At 32.0% G+C, this 19,483-nt stretch overlaps 2 protein-coding genes across 3 annotated transcripts in view; both read left to right on the forward strand.

Moving 5' to 3' along the window:
* LOC127725204 (uncharacterized) overlaps positions 1–3,410 on the forward strand; it is a 30,247-nt gene extending 26,837 nt beyond the window's left edge. For both annotated transcript variants that reach the window (XM_052232060.1, XM_052232061.1), the window contains one exon: positions 1,100–3,410. In XM_052232060.1, coding sequence (XP_052088020.1) covers positions 1,100–1,613 — 514 coding nt within the window. In that variant the 3' untranslated portion in view covers positions 1,614–3,410. The remainder of the gene's footprint in view (positions 1–1,099) is intronic.
* A 14,324-nt stretch (positions 3,411–17,734) lies between these two features.
* Positions 17,735–19,483, forward strand: part of LOC127725205 (uncharacterized) — a 55,748-nt gene continuing 53,999 nt past the window's right edge. The window contains exon 1 of the mRNA XM_052232062.1: positions 17,735–17,840. Coding sequence (XP_052088022.1) covers positions 17,780–17,840 — 61 coding nt within the window. The 5' untranslated portion in view covers positions 17,735–17,779. The remainder of the gene's footprint in view (positions 17,841–19,483) is intronic.

Raw genomic sequence — 19,483 nt, forward strand, 5'->3', positions numbered from 1 at the left:
CTAACCCTTAAGTAATGTTCAAGGTATATAAAAGAGCAATCTCTTTCGAAAAACATACATGTTTAGAAATACAAAACATACATTTAGTTAGCTTTACATGTTCTAATAAAAAATAAATTGAGAATGTGTCTATAGGCCACTGATGCCCCCGCTTGTAAAAATATGCATGAGTCAACTTCCATATACAGATGCAGGATTCACGTAATTAAGATCGTTTTGTGATTTTAAGCATTGTGTATAAGTTTCATAACATTTAGTTGATGCAAACTAAAGTTAGAGAAAAGAAACGAAAAATTCAGTAATTTTTATGTTTATAAAGGAGCATAAGTCACGAACGGTAAAAGTGACGTCACCCAATTTCAAACTTAATCTGTGTTTTGAGGTAATAAGCATTGTGTATAAGTTTTATAATATTTGCTCGAGGCAAACTAAAGTTAGAGAACAGAAACGAGAAATTCAGTAATTTTTATGTTTATAAAGGAGCATAACTCATGAACGGTAAAAGTGATGTCACCCAATTTCGAAGTTGATCTGTGTTTTGTGGTAATTAGCATTGTGTATAAGTTTTATAACATTTAGTTGAGGCAAACTAAAATTAGAGAACGGAAACGAAAAATTCAGTAATTTTTATGTTTATAAAGGAGCATAATTCATGAACGGTAAAAGTGCAACCAATTTTGATGACGTTCGGAACGTTCTGGACGTTCGGGATGGACAAGGGTAACACTTAATGCCCCCTCCGCTACGAATAAAGATAATAGGTCTACAATTTTGTACGCCAGACGCGCGTGTCGTCTACAAAAGACTCATCGGTGATTCTGGATCCAAATACACCAATATTTGAATACATAATTTCACATTTTGACTATAGTGATTTATGTATGATATACATACCTTTTTATATCAAATATCGGTACCTAAACTGTTTTAATTTCAATATGGACTCTAAATAAATCAATAAGCTATTTCCTTACTGTAGGGCTTTAAGATAAACTCATATTAAAATGTTAAAATCGTTTATATTGTTCCACTAATTTGAATGAAATAGTGAATACTTCGATTTGTAAATCTACTAACTAATGTTTGTCTTTCTTGACAGGAAAAGGTCAAATGAGGCATCTCTAAAAGAGTCTAAGAATTATTCAACGAAACAATTTTGCAGTGACAGCAAAGACTCCGATAATGACTATGATGGATTGAAAGACAATATTTTGTATGTTTCCTCGGAACAAAATGATATTGTGGAGGACGGAAACACTGATACTGTTGATCTTGAACAAAATCGGAAAGTTCATCAACGGATCACCTCTGATGGAGATTATAGTACTGTTGATGGAAAATTTAGCACAATAGGTAGCGACAATGATAGTTCGCTAAGCAAATCAAAGCCAGTTATTAAACCAAAACCAAAGACAAATGCAAATGTAAGTTTCAAAAGAGGATCAGACGAAGAGACAATACATTTATCTACAATGGACAATGATAACAATGAGTATGCCGTTGTGGATAAAGGAAGAAATTCAGATGCTGTTAAACACATAAATCCTGTGTATGGGAATGATACAGAATATGCGGTCGTAGACAAAGTAAGGAAAAGCAGTAATAACAATTAAAAGAATTTGAGTTGCATCAAATATACATATGCAATTGTTTACAAAGCAAATAAAAGACAAGTTTATGGTTAAACAAACAATTAACGTATGTCTTGATATTTATAAACATATATGACTGTATGAAAAAAAATGTACTTCAGATGAATACAGAAACCATAATGTATGAGGTAAACAACTTCATATCTATATTTGTAATATGTATTTAACTATAAAAAATCATTTCTTGTAACATTCTCAAATTCATCAATTCATAATTTCTGCATCATTCTAAAATTTGTAGATAATACTTAGATGCTTTTTTTCATACCAAAAATAATTCGACGGTATCATGGGTTTGAAGTGTTGTTTCTATGAAAACCATGGTTTTTAGCAAGAAACTTACAAGTATACATTTAATTGTTATTGAATATTAGAATTTTGACAATTCTTGCAATAAACAGGGTATGATTTGTATTTACACAAACGAAAAAGTATCATTTTTATATTGATTCATTATTAAAATCTCTGACTTAGCTTGATTACATATTTAGTGTACATGTAATTAGTTTCGACTCTGAAATGTTCTTTAAACATAAAAATTCTGTTTACTTCAAATATTTATACACTTAGAATGTGTTTGCTTGATATATTTCTTAAGAAATCTCCATCGATCATGTTGATTTAAAAGTAAGATTTATCATCATAAAACGTATGTCCGTTCTTTAAGAAATAAAAACCATGGCTTTGATATTGGTTTTATTTTCAATTCAGCATGACAAAAATCCGTACTTGCATGCACTCTCCCTACAATAAAGGACCTCAGGATTTCATTTATAAATAGAAAATATGTATTACTGTATGGCATGTAGTAAAACGAATACCAACTGATGTTACTCGCCAATTACTGATAACGCAAAACGAATTCTAAATATAACGTGTATAGATAATAAAACGCCTGGTTTAAGGATTAAAACAAACTTAAAAAAACTAGCAATGTGTTGTGACGTAAAATACTACAAAACTGTTCTTAAGAATGAAATTATGAATTCTTCTACGTTCAAGGCCGTTTGTTTCATAGAGACTCAAAAGGTAAACAATAGATTAAGGCCTTCTCTGAACATTTGAAGGTCCCTAATATGTATTGGCTACCTAAACTCACAAAAAGGTCAATATCGTTCCATCTCAGCTTCCAGTTTTCTATTAATAATCGTTCTGTGCTTTGAACTAGTTCCCTTACTAAAATTTCAATACGTTTTATTACCTTTTGTAATAAAGCATATGAAAAAAAAAATGAAATACATTATTTTTGATGTGTAAAAAATCTTTAGATGTTTTAGAAAAAATACGTGCTTTTGATTGTCATTTCAATTTGGTTTACAGTTATGACTTTCGACACTTAACTCTACCCCTCTACTCAATCTTATCAAACAAAAGTGTTTATTTAATCAAATGATCCTTTGGGAAAATCTAATTGCAAATTTGCTGCAACTCATGAAAAGCCTTTCTTCCCTTATGCAAAAGGTCATTACGCTAGATATACTTACTGTAACTGTGATGAGATGATAAACGCTATACATTTTCTCCTTGACAACATTTATGTTATAAGATTTATCGACAAGTTGTAGTTTTTTCTAAGTGATGTAATGAGAGGGTGATATATATTCTTTATCGACGTTTGTGAGTGTTACCGTTTTCATTCCCCCTTAAATACATGTATGTATATAAAAAGTACTTGAATAGCTTTTTTATATTTTGCCAATTCTTCTATCAATCTGTGGATTACATTTTGAATAAAAGCTTCAGAATTTTTGTCAATTATTACTGCCTGTTTTCTTCATTGAAATACATATCATTATTTGACTACCTAAAGAAAAGTTTCTCTGTCAAATTATTTATATAAATAAATTCTGATGTTGTGCGATAACCGTCAATAAGACAGCAAGAAAACAACAAAACCGCATAAAAAATTCTTTCTTGTTTCCAATTATTACGAGTTAAAGTTAAATATAAAATAGTTATTGATATATCGACAATTTGAATGTTCGATAATGGGAAAAACCAACAAAAGAAACAAATCACGATAAAACGGTTATGATAACACTAGTAATAATAACTAAATAACTTCAGATGATAATGAAGAACGGTTAGTAGAATATGCTTCAAATCCCATATAACATGATTCGTATTCCTGTGTTAGATGTCTTTTTGTTAAAGATGCACCTTTTTGATTGATTTGTTCAAATATGTATTGTAAATATGGCGTCTAAATTTCACACAGATGGGACTATTAATCTTGTCTGTCATCTTGATATGAAAGTACGTACTTAATAATCGCAATCAAGATTTAACATACATGCTATTTCTGGAATGAGTCTTATTTTAAATGTAACTAGTGAGGATACAGTGTTACATGCAGGCAAAAATTAAAAAAAGCAACACCCATAAAAAAAGCATATATTTACTAGATAAAAAAATACCTAAATGTGATAACTCTAAATTGATTCTTTTACAGCTATTATGATCTCAATTTAACCTCCCTATTCATTAAGATATGTCAGCTATATGAGGTTGATTCCAAACCAATGTTATTCAAGTAATTTCAAGTGTTTGTTCTTTTGTCTGGTCGTTGCATGGTCCATCAGTACAGTACATAAAGTGTTTACTGACAGACAATATATATGTAAAATATCTATTCTTTTCCACTTTAAACGCAACTGTCAGTTACCCGTTCAAGGTAAGGCGCATCTTTAGTGGTTGTCTTTAGTTAAAGCTTTGTTCCTTTGGTAATTTTCGCATCTCTTTTAGAGAATTCTTATTACTAGTTTGATGACAAAAATATTTTTTAGCATTCGTTTCGACCTTGAATATTTTCCCGAAATCATCAAAGTGGAATGGTAGCTTTTTGGGTGGATTCTTCGATTAAGCCCATTAACATACCACAGCTTTATTTTAATGGCAAAACATTTATTATAAAAAATCTTTTTATCAAGCGTTAGTCATGATTTAAAAAAAAAAGAAGAGTTTTTCTGATTATACTTCTATTTATGACAAGTAATGCAAGTGTACTGAAAGTAACAATTTTTGAATGTACCTGACACAATACTTTTCTTTATTTAATATGCATTACCGAAGTAGATATATTTCAGAAGAATTCAATCGAGGAATCCGTGTTAGAAAATTATCTAATACCTAAACCATGTAGACTGGTACAATTTTTGATTTTTTCAAGTCTTTAAAGCGGAATTTTTAAAACATAGTTTGGTAATCAACATGTTTTTTGCTTTAATGACTGTCTTTGTATTGGTTTTACATGGTTTTATTGATTCTGTTTATAAACCTTTTGGAGTTCACCTTCCGCATAAATGTCACATAGAAGTAAACATATTTTTAACAGAAGATTTGTTTCATGAACAGAAGGTTGTTCAGTCATAATGTTTTGCAGTTCGGGAGGTTTTCGTTCATCACGTGTTTGAGTAAATCAAAAACCTGTTTACTATAAAAAAAAATCTGTCAGATATCAGTCATTATATATGTTAATTCATCTACATATTTCCTTGTGAATATTATATTCTTTCATGTAACGAATAACTGCAAACAAATGCATCAAATAAACAGTTAATAGCTACAATATGTCTGATCCAGATTGTTGAAGAGAGTACATTTTGGGTACGGCCATTGGTTATATTTGTTTTGACGAAAACTATTTCAATGGCAATTTCAGAAAGAGTTTTTATCTGCAGATGTTTATGACATCAAAGTGGCAGTATTATCTACAGTGACTAGATTATACAATTTTATTCACCTACATGTATCAGTAGAATTAAATTAATTTTGAAAGGATAGATGAATTCTATATTCACAATTTCAGGTACAAAATACTATTACTTCCTTCACTTTATTTTTCCTCGCTTTACTGACTAGATATAGTTAATGCTTTTATTCCAAAAATTTTTTTTTTTGCTGAGGTTAAGTCAAATATTAGCATTCCTCTTCATAATTTGATATGCTTTGTAAAAAAGAGGCGGAAGATACCAAAGGGACTTCCAAAACTCTTTAATAGAAGAGAAACTGAGAAAACCATTTAAAAAAACTGACAGAACGACAAACAACAGCATATGAATCCGAAGACAGAGCGTTAAGCTCTACTTAGCATTGGACACGTGAGCTTAATTCGGCCTTAATTTTCGTTGGTGATTCTCACTTTTACCATTTTCCTTTTTCGTTTTGGTTGAAACTTGTCAAAAAGGTATATTTTTTTCCATATTATTTTTCAAATTTCCCAACCACATTCCATGAAAGACACAGAAAACAAAATTGAATGAAAAATTACATGGGTTTACTTCAATGAGACAAAAATCCGACAATAAAAAATCCAAATATTTCGGTGTAAGCAGTCAATTTGGTCTATATTTGTCAAAATAAGCTCAATAGTATTGCTGATCATTTGAAAAAACGATCATTAACATATTTTTTGAACATGAAATCAAACAGACCTAGAAAAATTCAATTGTATGCGCTCGCTCGCTATCTATTTATGATTATATTAATGTTTATATCGGGTTATATGACCGTCGGCAGTCATACATGTCCAATACAAACCCAGATGTCGATATCGTCGACGTCATTTGGTTTTATAACGTTGACATGGTAATTTAGTTGCTAACTAAGTGAATATGGTTGCATACAATGATCGAAAAAATGCAGATATAGTACAACCATGACTTACTATGTAAAATTCACATCCATGGGATGTGAACTGGTTCCCATTTCAAACAGAGAAAACATGGTTTATGTATTGGTTGAAATTAGATTTTAACTTGATTTGAATAGTTTCGAGTACTCTTAGATCGGTACTTTGTGATTTTGTCTTTTTGCGGTTGTTCTTCGTGCCGATTGATAAGTAAAGCCTTTTCCTACTGAATTTTATGTATTGATGCTACACCGCCGTTCTAGATTTAAGCGAAGGGTTAACACTCAAGTTTAACCCCGCCACATCCTCAATATGACTGACACTTCTCAGGAGTTCTTTGATTAAACGGTTGTTGTCGGTTGATGTCAGTCATGTTTCATTTTTGTTTATCATTCATACATAAATCAGAATGGTTGTTTTCCCATTTGAAATATTTGACATTTTGTGATGCCGGTATTAGTGTGACTCTTTGTTGAAGACTGTACGGTGACCTATAGTTCTTTACATCCTCATCTTTTTTGTCTTTAGTGGTCTGTCGTTTCATTGCAAACCGTTCAACATCCCAACATCTTAATGTGTAAATATATTGGGTGAAAAAGAGAACATTTAGAATTTCACCAAATCTGCTTTATCTTCAGAGATTTTAATGAAATTAACTCAAAAATAAAGTTTTATAAATATTTCATGAAGATGGAGAAAATCCTGGTTCTTAAATATAATGACTCAGCATAAATTCACAGTTTACAGTATGCATAGTTTACCTAAAGCCCTGTATGTAAAGTAAATTCATAACATATGCATATATTTAATTAAATTGTTAAGAAGTGCTTATATTTACTCTTCGCAGTCATTGAAACTCATAGATCCTTGATGAACATTGTTGTTGGGTTGTTTTTTGGTCCTGTCGAAAACCCATAAGTAAGCCGTAACACCTGAATGTGTTTTCTTGTGACCGCGGCATACAAAAACAAGCTAGAGATACAAAAATACCTCTATAAAACTAACAATAGTGTGTTCTATCCTAATAATATACTAAATATTCCATATTCACAGAAACAGCAGAATTATATTGCAAATTTAAGGCCCCAGTGGCAAAAAACAGAGAAAAATACCTAACCCCTGGGTTATAAAACAAATAATTAAACCTGTAAAGGCTATGATTTTATTATTATAAAGGTCTTTTTATAGAAAAAAATAACCTTGCTTTGAAGTTATACACAAACCAGATTTTAGCAGTCAGTTCTATACAACTTTTGATGAATTTATATATCAAACTGGTAACTTCATACACACAACTTTTGCAAATATGAAGTAGTTTAAACACTTCTATTTCATATATTAGCCAAATTGTGTTAGATATATGATAAGAGATGATAGTATTGTGACAAGATTTTTAAACTGACCATTTGAGGCTGAAATTGTGAACTTTTATAGATAAATGGGCATACAGTAAGATGTGAACTGGAGACAGAGGCAGGATTGGATACTTTATACAATCTTAAACGTTGGAATGATTAACTATTAATATATTAATGATAGTATTCTGAAATGCTTTTAATTTGTTATCAAAGTAGTTTAATACAGGTTCTAGGTATTTCATGTCAGAAAACATGCACATAGGGTAAGCTGACAATGATTAAAGTCTTGATTTCAAATTCTTTAAAAATAAAAACAGAGGTGGGGGTATTAAATGTACTGTAAAAGAAAAGTTAGAGTAAATGCAGAGATTTCTATTAGGTTTCTGATAAAAATGTATTGTTGTGAGAAAAAGTGTTCTTCAAGAGTTTTTTATTTGAAAAAAATGTTAGTTAAGGTTGCACTTTGTAAATACAGTTGTTTCACAAACCACGTCTCTTTTGGGGATATATATAATATTCATAGATATTTTGTTTTGTTTACCTACTGGTTCCCGGATATGATCTCTATGTTTCATGTCGTAGAGACATATCTTGGGAATGTTACAAGTATAATTACACATGGATAGCGGCTAAATTAAATTCTAAAGAAGACCCAAAGTGGAGATATGGGTAGTACATAATTTCAGTATAAGTTTAAACTCTTATAAGTTCAAGGCAGCATTTGACATTTCTATGGATAGACCGCCTCCGATTCTAACCCAAAACACTCTGTATCCTCCATGGGGTCGGATGCTACCAGAAAATCCCCAATATCTACCGTGGGGTCCAATGCTACATGATAAATCTTCGTGTCCCCGATGGGGTCAACCGCCGCCCAACATATTGCCGTGGCAGGTCGCTTGGCTGTGTCAACCTTATCGTCAGATCAACAAAGTACAACATTAAATGTCTTATACATGTTATATTCATATGTACACGTAAACATAGATGATTTTTCCTATTATGAATTTAAAATATAGATTATATATATATTTTTTTTTTCTATTTTTTTTTTTCAAAACTTAAAATTTTTCTTCACACCGATTTATTCACCCTTTTTGCAAAATGCTAACATTCATATAATTTTCTTTCCATTCAAACATATCTTTTATTCTTCCTTCATATTAGATTTAAAACTCTTCTAAAGACCAAAAATAGAGATAAACAATAAATTCATTAAGAAATATTCCTTTTTTTTTCTTTTAAATTTTTTCATGATTCACTTTTCCTGTCATGACAAATATTCAATACAGCTCATATTCCATTAAGATTAAGAAATTGGACTTAAGCCAATACTTTAGTTGTTTAACTGAAACACCTGATGTTAAACTTTTGTGTACATTTCAATTTGAAAGTACCCAACAAACAGGTATATGTTATAAATACCAAAAGGTTCATAGATGATTTCCTTGTTTCATTGTACATAATCTCTTTTATAACTTGTATCATCATACATGAATCATAAAGTATGTCGTAATATCAGATACAACCAATACATAAACAAATATATATAAGTTATGCATACATGTACAATTGAGAAATTTTATGTATCAAATAACTATAAAATGTTTTACGCACATTTTCATGTATGCTATTTAGTGTAATAGTTTTGTTTATGTTGTTCCATCGTCTAAAAATCAATGGGTTTTGTAAAATCAATACTGTAAAATGTGTACAAATTTACTAAATACTGCTGTTTGGAATATTGATGGACTCACCACTGACAAGATCAATGACCCCCATTTCAACAAAATTATTTCACAGTTTCAGATTATAAGCTTTATTGAAACTTGGACAAATGATGTTGATGTAAATAAAATAAGTATCCCAGGTTTCTGCTTTGTTGATAGTGATAATAGAAAAAAAAAAACATCATAAAGCCAGACGCAATTCTGGTGGAATAAAATACTTTTGTTAAAAATTCCCTTTCAAAAGGCATCAAGAAATTACTAAAATATCACACTGATATCCTTTGGATCAAAATAGACCATACATGTTTTAAATTAGAAAAGGACATATATATTGCTACAGTATATATGTCTCCAGAAAATCCTAGCGCTAACGTTACTGGGTTAGAACCCATTGATGACAAGCTACTAGCTGATGTTGGTAAATACTCTAGTATTATAGTCCAAGGCGATTTCAATGCCTATACTAATACTAAACCTGATGTTGTTGCCTTTGGTAATTCTTGTACTTCAAATTAATATGATTGACAATATATTTCTGATCAAAATATACCAAGGAATAACCTTGACACCAAACTTTTCAACAATAGTGGAAAGTATCTACTGCATTTATTTAAGGAGTCAGGACTTAGAATACTAAATGGTAGAACCATAGGTGATTTACATGGTAAACACATTTGTATTACATACAATGGATGTAGTGTTGTGGATTATATGCTTGTATCTAAAGAGTTATTACATATAGTTGGTTATTTTGAAGTACATGACCTGACTTCTTTGTCAAATGATTGTACAATAAGTTGTTCTTTATTAATAGGTTTTATAATGCCTCAAAAAACACCCCAATGCCAGTTGGAATTTATCCCAAATAAATTTATATGGACCCCTGAAGCAATTAATCTCTACACACTAAATAGTAACAGTATAGAGAGTAAAAACAAATTTGAACAGTTTTTGAAATCCACTTTTACAGACTCTGAATCAGCAGTAAAATCATTTAATTGAATACTATATGAAAATGCTTTGAAGTCTGCAAACCTAGTTAAGAAAGTCCCAGTCAGAAATTAAAACCAAGATAGGTCAAAAAGAAGACCTTGGTTTTCTGAATCTTGCCGCGAACTTCGTGTTACAGTAAAAAAGTATGAAAAGTTACTTGGTAAACATCCCCACAATTCTGAATACAGACATAAATTTTATTCTTTCAGATCTAGACTTAGACGTTTATGTAAGTATGAAAAAATAAATACAGAAAAGATATATTTTCAGAACTTTATTCATGTGAAAAAGACACAAAGATGTTTTGGAACATTTTGAATAAACTAAGTAGACAAAAAAGTAATAACCAACAAAATAAATCTTTACCACTAGGAGATTTCATCAAGTTTCATAAAAAAATGAATAGCTGTGACAAAAACCACAAAAGCTTGCACTCTAAAATTATTAAACATTTTGACTCTCTGAAAGTGAAGTATAATCTATCACATGTTACAGATGACTTGAGTTCAGAGATAACAATTGAAGAGATACTTAAAGCTATTCGCTTAATTAAAAATGGCAAAAGTATTGCAGCCGACATGATTTCAAATGAAATGTTGAAAAATGTAATTCCCATTTTAATAAAAACCACTTTATAAAATCTTTAATAGCATATTTGAATCTGGTCCATTTCCGAGAATATGGAATGAAAGCTTACTTGTTCTCTTGCTTAAGAAAAGGGACAGTATGATCCAGGGAACTATAGAGGTATATCTAGTTCCAACCTGGGTAAACTTTTCAATAAGGTTTTATATAAACGTTTAGTAAAATTCATGGATAACAAAAAATTATTAAGTAAAATTCAAATTGGTTTTAAAGAGAAAAGTTGTACAGCTGACCACATATTCACTCTTAAGACCATAACTGATCAATGAAGACAAAAAAAGAAAAACGTTTTTGCTGCCTTCATAGACTTTTAAAAAGGCATTTGATACCGTATGGCGACTTGGTTTATTTTCTAAACTCATAAACACAATATCCCCCATACAATTTTTAATGTTATTCATTCAATGTATACTGATACAGTATGTAGAATAAAATTCTCTAATGGGCTTAGCCCTCCATTATTATAAGAAAGGGGTGTTAAACAAGGAGACGTATTGAGTCCCCTTCTTTTTAACTATTTTATAAATGAACTAGTAGGTAATCTTGATAACAAACATACGGATCTAGTTGCCTTTGGGGATACCTCTTTTATATGCAGACGATATTGTTTTGCTATCTGAAAGCAAAGAGGGTCTTCAAAACTCTCATGATATTTTACATGAATATTGTTAATCAAGGACACTTCAAGTTAACACTGACAAATCAAAAATTATGATATTCAATTCTAATGGCAAGACATTTTTAAACCATTTTACCTATGATAATGCATATCTTGAAACGGTTACAAATTATTACTATTTAGGTATTGTTTTAAGGTAAAATGGCAATTTTTGTCTTGCTGTAAATACTCTAATGAAAAAGCCAGGAAGGCATATTTGTTTAGGGGCCAGCTGAAGGACGCCTCCGGGTGCGGGAGTTTCTCGCTGCATTGAAGACCCGATGGTGGCCTTCGGCTGTTGTCTGCTCTATGGTCGGGTTGTTGTCTCTTTGACACATTCCCCATTTCCATTCTCAATTTTATACTATAAGATAAAGAAAGCTATAGGTCTCAACAACCCATGTAGACTTCTTGAAAAATTGTTTGATTGTTTAGTTACTCCCATTCTTACATATGGTAGTGAAATTTGGGGGTGGACTCACATTTTAAAGATTCTGACCCCTTTGAAAAACTTCATGTTACATTTATCAAAGATATATTAAGGGTTCATTGTAAGGCATCTAATGATGGATGTCGAGCTGAACTTAATAGGATTCCCTTAAAAAATTAAATATTATATTCAATATTCAATTTCCTGAACCATATAGTTTCTACGGAAAATTCTTTGGCAGGTGATATATTCACTAAATCTGTAGATTCAAACCCTTGGGTCATAAAGATAAAGAGTCTTTTAAATGGACTTGGAATATCGTATATCATTAATAACTTTAATTATGTTAAAGGTAATTTAAATTCCATTAAACAAAGAATTATTAACCAATGTTTGCAAGTTCAAAATGCAAATATACTTGAATCTAAGAAGTTAGACTTTTCAAGAGCGTCAACATTATGGGTCGAAGACCACCCCATGTTAATATTTGAAGAAACAGAAGTGACAGAGCTGCAATATGTAAGATCCGTATAAGTGCTCATATACTGATGATTGAAAGAGGGAGACATCTAAATATTCCCAGAAATATGAGATACTGCTCTGTATGTAAATAAAGGCAACAGTAGTATACCGGTGTTCAAAAGTCACAAATCGATTGAGAGAAAATAAATCCGGGTTACAAACCAAAACCGAGGGAAACACATCAACTATAAGAGGAAAACAAAGGAACAGCAGGAACACCTAAGTGCAGCAAAAACAAACGCCAACACACATAGAAACGAACTATTTGATAACAACTGCCATATTCCTGACTTGGTACAGGACATTTTAAGACAAAATAGTGGGTTGAACCTGGTTTCAAGGCATGCCAAACCTCCCGCTTTATGACAATGTTAAAAAATATCGCTTAAACACTACGTGACAGCACAACCACACACAAGAACATAACAGTGTAATTCTAGTCAAATTGAAAATGAAAAATATTTTCTTTTACATTTTGAAAAAATAAAAGGGCAATATTTTACTAAAAAGTTTCAAATATAATCGATGATCCTACAAAATTTGAAAAAAATGAAAATAATATAAACTTTTTATTAAATAAAAATCATATACAATCCTAAGATTGACTTCCTCTTTCATTTCAGACAGTTTGAGCCCGCGTAAAGCTAAGCAAACTCTATAGAATTGTCAATATGTCTTTAATTCATAATCATTGTTTATAATATTACATATTAATTTAGTCATTGTTTACAACACTTATTATGTATGATTTATTATGTAATTAATATGCCATGAGCCTTAACCATTTATTGTTGATAAGTTTGTGCTAATAAAATATGTGTATATTTGTATTTGTAGTAAAGAATCAGATCTACTCTAACATTCTTAGGTTGATTTTCTAGGCACTTTATACACATTCTAACGCCTGGTATTTCTTTATCATAAGAAATCCGATGGACAAGGTATAATTTATAGTTGTCACTACACATAGGCAGACATACATATATATCATCATACTTTATTTCCCCCTATCTAGGAGATTGACAAAAGACAACATTCATATATTATGTAAAATTATAAAGTTTTGAAATAATAAAATTAGAAATGTCACTTAATATTTTGGATGGAATAGTATTTACAGTCTACAGTATTTTAGAAAGGAAAATCCTTCGTTAAGGACTTCCAAACAATGCTCTGGTGTTAAAATGTCCCAGAGATCTTCCTGATTGCCAAGCAGAAAGCCAGAAATGCTGACGTCTGATTTTGAAACCAGTGTGTATACGAAATTGTCACTAGTCAATTCTGTTCATCTCTTAAATAGTAAGAGTCTCTGTGTTTGAAGTTCTGTGCATAGAATAATTTGATGATTCAGTGTATCTTGAACAAAGTGTCCACACAAGTTGCAGTTTCCGCTAGTCGGGGGAGTAGTCCAGAATTTGGCTACATGTTTCACGGTTAAAAGTCTGCAAGTAATTTTTGCATATTGCCACAGGAAATCATAGCCATTGTTCTCAGACAATCTTAGAAATCTTATAAAATCGTTGTCCCTACGCATTCGCTCTTCCTTATAAAGTCTCTCATTCAGGTTAACAGCACTATTGACAATGTGTTTCCACTGAAATTTGGTTGGGAATCTGCCCGTAAACATATAGTTATTAAAAAAATTCAAAAGTGAATATTTTGATAAAATGTTTATTACATCTGGGATGAATCCATATTGTTTTCTACAGGTATCTCCGAAAAACTGGTAAAGTCTTTATATAGGTATAAATGAAAATTTGTTTGGTTAGTGATTCGGCCTTCATTTCGCAAAGTTTATATAGGAACATCAATTTCCGTTTTTCCACTAGTATAGGTAGTCTCTCAAGGTTGTACATCGATTCAAACATATCTGACCGTGTTCGTTTAGGGAAGCATTGAATATGTTTAACAATGAAATGCTGGAAAGTTTCAAGACACCTTATGTCTTTCGGTTTTATCCCATTCCAAAGCTCACATCCGTAAAGTACCGCAGCCATAACGATTTTATTGTAGAGGCCACACACAGTTAACGGATTTAAAAAACAAGATCGAGTACCGGCTATAGCAAAATAATCATTTCGACCCTTCCTACATGAATGCTGAATATCTATGCTCGGCGATATGTCAACCGTTCTTAATTACCCAGGGTGCTTGGTCTCAGTTGAAACGTTAACACTGGTATCACCTAGATTGAATACATGTTCTAATTGATTTCTGTAGCACAAGATGACAAATTTTAGAGGATTAAACTCAAATCTCCATTTAAGTGAATAATCGTAAGCACAATGCAACAGAATTTGGAGTCTTTGTGGTGAAATACCAAAACAAACTACATCGTTTGCAAATGATGGATTGCTTGTATGAATATTTGAAATATTTGCAGTTCCAACTAATTCTAATTCTTTTAATAGGTCATTAATGTAAACCAACTAAAGAAGGGTCGATAGTATACCACCTTGTCTGACTCCTTGTTGGACATTGAAGGGTACTGATACGTGTTCATTGACGTAAACGGCACTTGTTATATCACTATAACAATCAGAAATCATTTTTAATGCTTTACTATTTATCCCAAGTTGGTACAGTTTGGAGGTTAGGCCACTATGCCACACCGTACCAAACGCAAGGGAACTGTCCAAAAACGCAACGTACAATTTGCAGCCTAATTCTAAAGGTAATATATAGTGTCTTGGAAGCTGAAGGTCGCAGTGATACAGCTAAGTCCATTTAGAAAACCTTTTTGTATGAATTTGGGAACAAATCATTTTTCAAAGAGGTTAATCATGTTAATAGTCGCTTCTCTAATAAAGTTTCGAAAAGCTTATAAAGTATTGGCAATAGCGATATATGACGATAGTTTTCAGGCGCTTGTTTGCACTTTCCATTACCTTTTTACAATGAAATCAATATGCCATGCTTCCAACACAAGAGAATACGACCGAATCGAATCACTGCATTAAAAATACGGAGAATGACTGTATGTAGTTTACTTCCACTGTATCTCACATGTCATTTCCTGGTGCCTTTTGTAGCTTGAGGTTTCTAATCACTGTTTCGATTTCATACATGGTTATTTCACCTCCTGGAAGGAGGCAATTATTTGTTGCACATGACTCGAGTGTGCGTTCTACGAATTCAGTCACATAGGCCTTGAATTCACTGTCAAATTTAGCGTTTTCGGTTGGTGTATAAACGTCTGCATAAAAGTCAGTAAAAGCATTGGAAATACCTTCTGGAGATCTACACTGTCGGTTGTGATGTAGTATTTCCGAAATTTGATTGGTCGACGAAGGAAGAAAAGTTCACCCTCGGGGTCTGCCTTGGTTAAGCCATTTCCAGCGATCCAAACGGTCAGCTGTATGTGCTTGTTTTACCTCGTCTGACCAATAGTTTTGGGATTAAAGCTACCCGACGGTATTGTTAAATTTGCACATTCTTTCCATTTATCTATAGGTTTGCTAGCTAGTGTATCTTAATCAGACAAATTACTTAATGGCAAGTCCAAGAGCTCAACCGCTATTTTATTTGTAAGTTCATTGTATGCATCAAAACTACTTTCCGATGCTTTGCGTCACGACGGCCAACAGTATTGGTACCATTTGATGAATTGGCAACATACGGTATACTCAGTTTCAGGAAAACAGGTAGGTGATCCGAAGTAAGACTTAATGTTCCTTTGGGAATATTTTCACAAGACGTTATGTCACCAGCTAATTCCTAGCTGACCAAGAAATAATCCAGTACAGTACGAGTTGGAATGTACGTGAATGATGAAGTATCACAAAGCCTGCTTGCATTAACCAGGACAATGTTATTCCTTAATATGAAATCTGAAAATATGATGGAATTGTTCACATTAGTTCGTTCAAGGTCGGTTACTCTGCACCTAGTGTTGAAATCACCGGCTACAATTACGGGACCAAATTTTGAATAGTTGTTGACATAATCTTTGACAATGTTCAGTTCAATTTTGTATTTCTGCATATTACTTTCTGCGGGTAAGAAGACCGAGAAAACAAACATAGAGTAGTTTTCGTTACACTGTATTTCAATTCCTAGTAATCTTTCAGAGACTGGACAGTTAATTGATTTTATGTTGAACTTCAATGGTTTCTTGTACATAATCGCAACGCCACCTTTTCCACATTTACTGGTTTCAATGTTAACATTTGTATCCGCTTTACCTAAACTGTGGTAATTATTGTCTATTGTGTTAAGGAATTGTAGAGAGTGGCTAAATAACTTGTGCTCCGATAATACGGCAATGTCACAATTCGTATACTAGTACTTAAAAAGTTCTGATAAGCACACTGTTGATGACATGATACCGCGTACACTCCAAGTCACTAGAGGAAGCATGATTGTAGTTATTAAGTATCCAAAATGTACATGAATGTAACTAATAGCCATCTTGATAGTGATGTGTCTCAGTTCAATGCGCATGGTAAAACCGATCGTTCCATGCACGATTGTTATACCAAGGTCGACAAATTATGTTGTTAAGCCAAAAATCACTGTTTTGAAGTAATTCTTTTGATTCCATCGTAACGTTTATCCTACCAGAAATTCTTCCTTTACGTGATTTGAACAGTAAGACGTGCGTAATATTAACTCCACCTGGTTTCGCATAGCTCAAAAGGCCTTCCTTACTTTAGGAAGGATCAATGTTTGTAATGTAAAATCTGGACGTCCGTTTTCTGCTGACACCAGTAAAGTTCCCATTTGCAGGTTTGGGATCATTATGGCTCCCATTTATACACTTAAAAATACTTTGTGTATTGCGTTTAAGATGTCCGTGTTTAATTCCTACGAGAAGGTAACACCTCCGGAAACGAAAGCTGATTTTGTATCAGCTATAGTTAGAAGAGGGGATAAGGCGTCTGCGCAATGCTTAGGCGGTGTTGTCGTAGAAGTATGAAGTGAAAAGTACAGGTTCCAGCCCCGGTCGGGGAAGAAGTAAAGAATCAGATCTACTCTAACATTGTTAGGTTAATTTTCTAGGCACTCAGCAAAAATATACCCAATATGCTTATCTATTTATACTTAACCACAAATGCATAAAAGTTGTCAAAAGAATCATTGAACCATTAGTGTTTACACATCGGTTTACATTTTCCGAACATTACTTCCGCAATCATATGAAGTATAAAAATGATAAACAATGGAGTTTAAGATTTCTTTCTACACATTAGTGATCATCATATTACCTGCTGTTCTTAAAGGTAAGATGATGATTTAGTAAATCTTTTTCATAGTTCTGTTGTCAATTCTAAAATTTGCACCATGGTTCACAACTTATTTTTCATAGTTGGTGCAAGGACCTTTATTTCATATGTATGTCATGTATCTCTGGTGATATTACAATGTTTATATATTTTATATAAAATTTTGTTAAGTGAAAGCAATCTTCAACATTATGTAAATATATTAAAATTTTCATGCTATATTTGAACTGAAGTATGATAAAAATATGTTTTCCGTGCTTTTATATTGATTTTGGGATTAGCAAATTATTATTATGTGAACAATCATGCATATCTATTATAGTTTAGACTTATCATCGTTTTTTTTTTTACTAACATGGGCATCACGACAGTTTCCATATGTGTAGCAGGATCTTTTTATTCTTTCTGAGAACTCTTATATTAAGGTATATGTACAGTAAATGGGCTATGACACATATTTTGGTAAAATATACGATAAATCTTTGGCGCGTTGAACTATCATTTAAAATCGAACTTATAATGTATTTATTTCTTTTATTTTCTGAAATATTAAGAAAGCAAAAAAAAAAAAACAAAACAAAACAAAAGACGGACAACATTATTAAATTTGTCGTTGTATCATCAAATCTCAAATTACCAATTCATATATTCATCTTATAATTCAAATGGTGTTGATACATACATTTCCGTTTTACTATAATAAATTAAGGATAGAGTCACATATATTGACATTTCCTTTATTCATACAAATGCTTCTAAGGAAGAACGAAAAGAGGCCAACATTTCCTACACACTTTATAGATAGGGTTCTTTTCCTTATAACATAATGTTGTGCGAGAAATCCTTACGAACTTGATAAAACTGATACGGCAGATTATATTGATATAATAAAAAGGAGATGTGGAATGATTGCCAATGCGACAAATATCCACGTTGAAGTTCAAGTAAAGATTCTACAGGCAATTATAGGCATCTCTACGGCTTTCAACAATGAGAAAAACCCATACCATATAGTCGGCTATAGAAGGCCCCGTTTCATATCATGACTTACATCTAGAAATAGACCATGAGAGTCGGTTGCAAAATTTTACATTACCAATAGCAATATAACCGGTGTAATTAGTAGACAAGATCGATTAACATAGGACCTCAGATCAATTCTGGTGTTTTGATGTCGTCATTCACCTCAAAAGCTAACCAAACCTATCAACAGACTTATTCAGAAGGATATAGTTACGATACTGTGTAAGGTCATTAAAGATGGCATACTTTTTGATTTACAATAAAACTCAGGTTAAAAGAAGTCCGAGTCCGATGTCAGAATAGGTAACAAATGAAACTAAGCAAAATGACAATGATACATAAATGAACAAGGGACTATCAGCAGTTACTGACATGCCAGCTTCAGACATTAATTAAACTGATTGAAAAATTATGTATTCATCATATGTAAATCAAGCACAATCCCTCCCGTTAGGGGTTTAGTATCATATCATCCTTCATAAAATATATGAGAAGAACATAACCCGTATCATGCCAACAATTGGTTTTAGAATAAATGTGTTTATTTCCGATGTAAAGACCCTATGAGTGAATCAATATTAATACCAAAATACGCCATCTTTAATGACCTGACAACA

Source organism: Mytilus californianus, unplaced genomic scaffold (assembly GCF_021869535.1).
Source record: "Mytilus californianus isolate M0D057914Y unplaced genomic scaffold, xbMytCali1.0.p SCAF_15, whole genome shotgun sequence".
Lineage (NCBI taxonomy): Eukaryota > Metazoa > Mollusca > Bivalvia > Mytilida > Mytilidae > Mytilus > Mytilus californianus.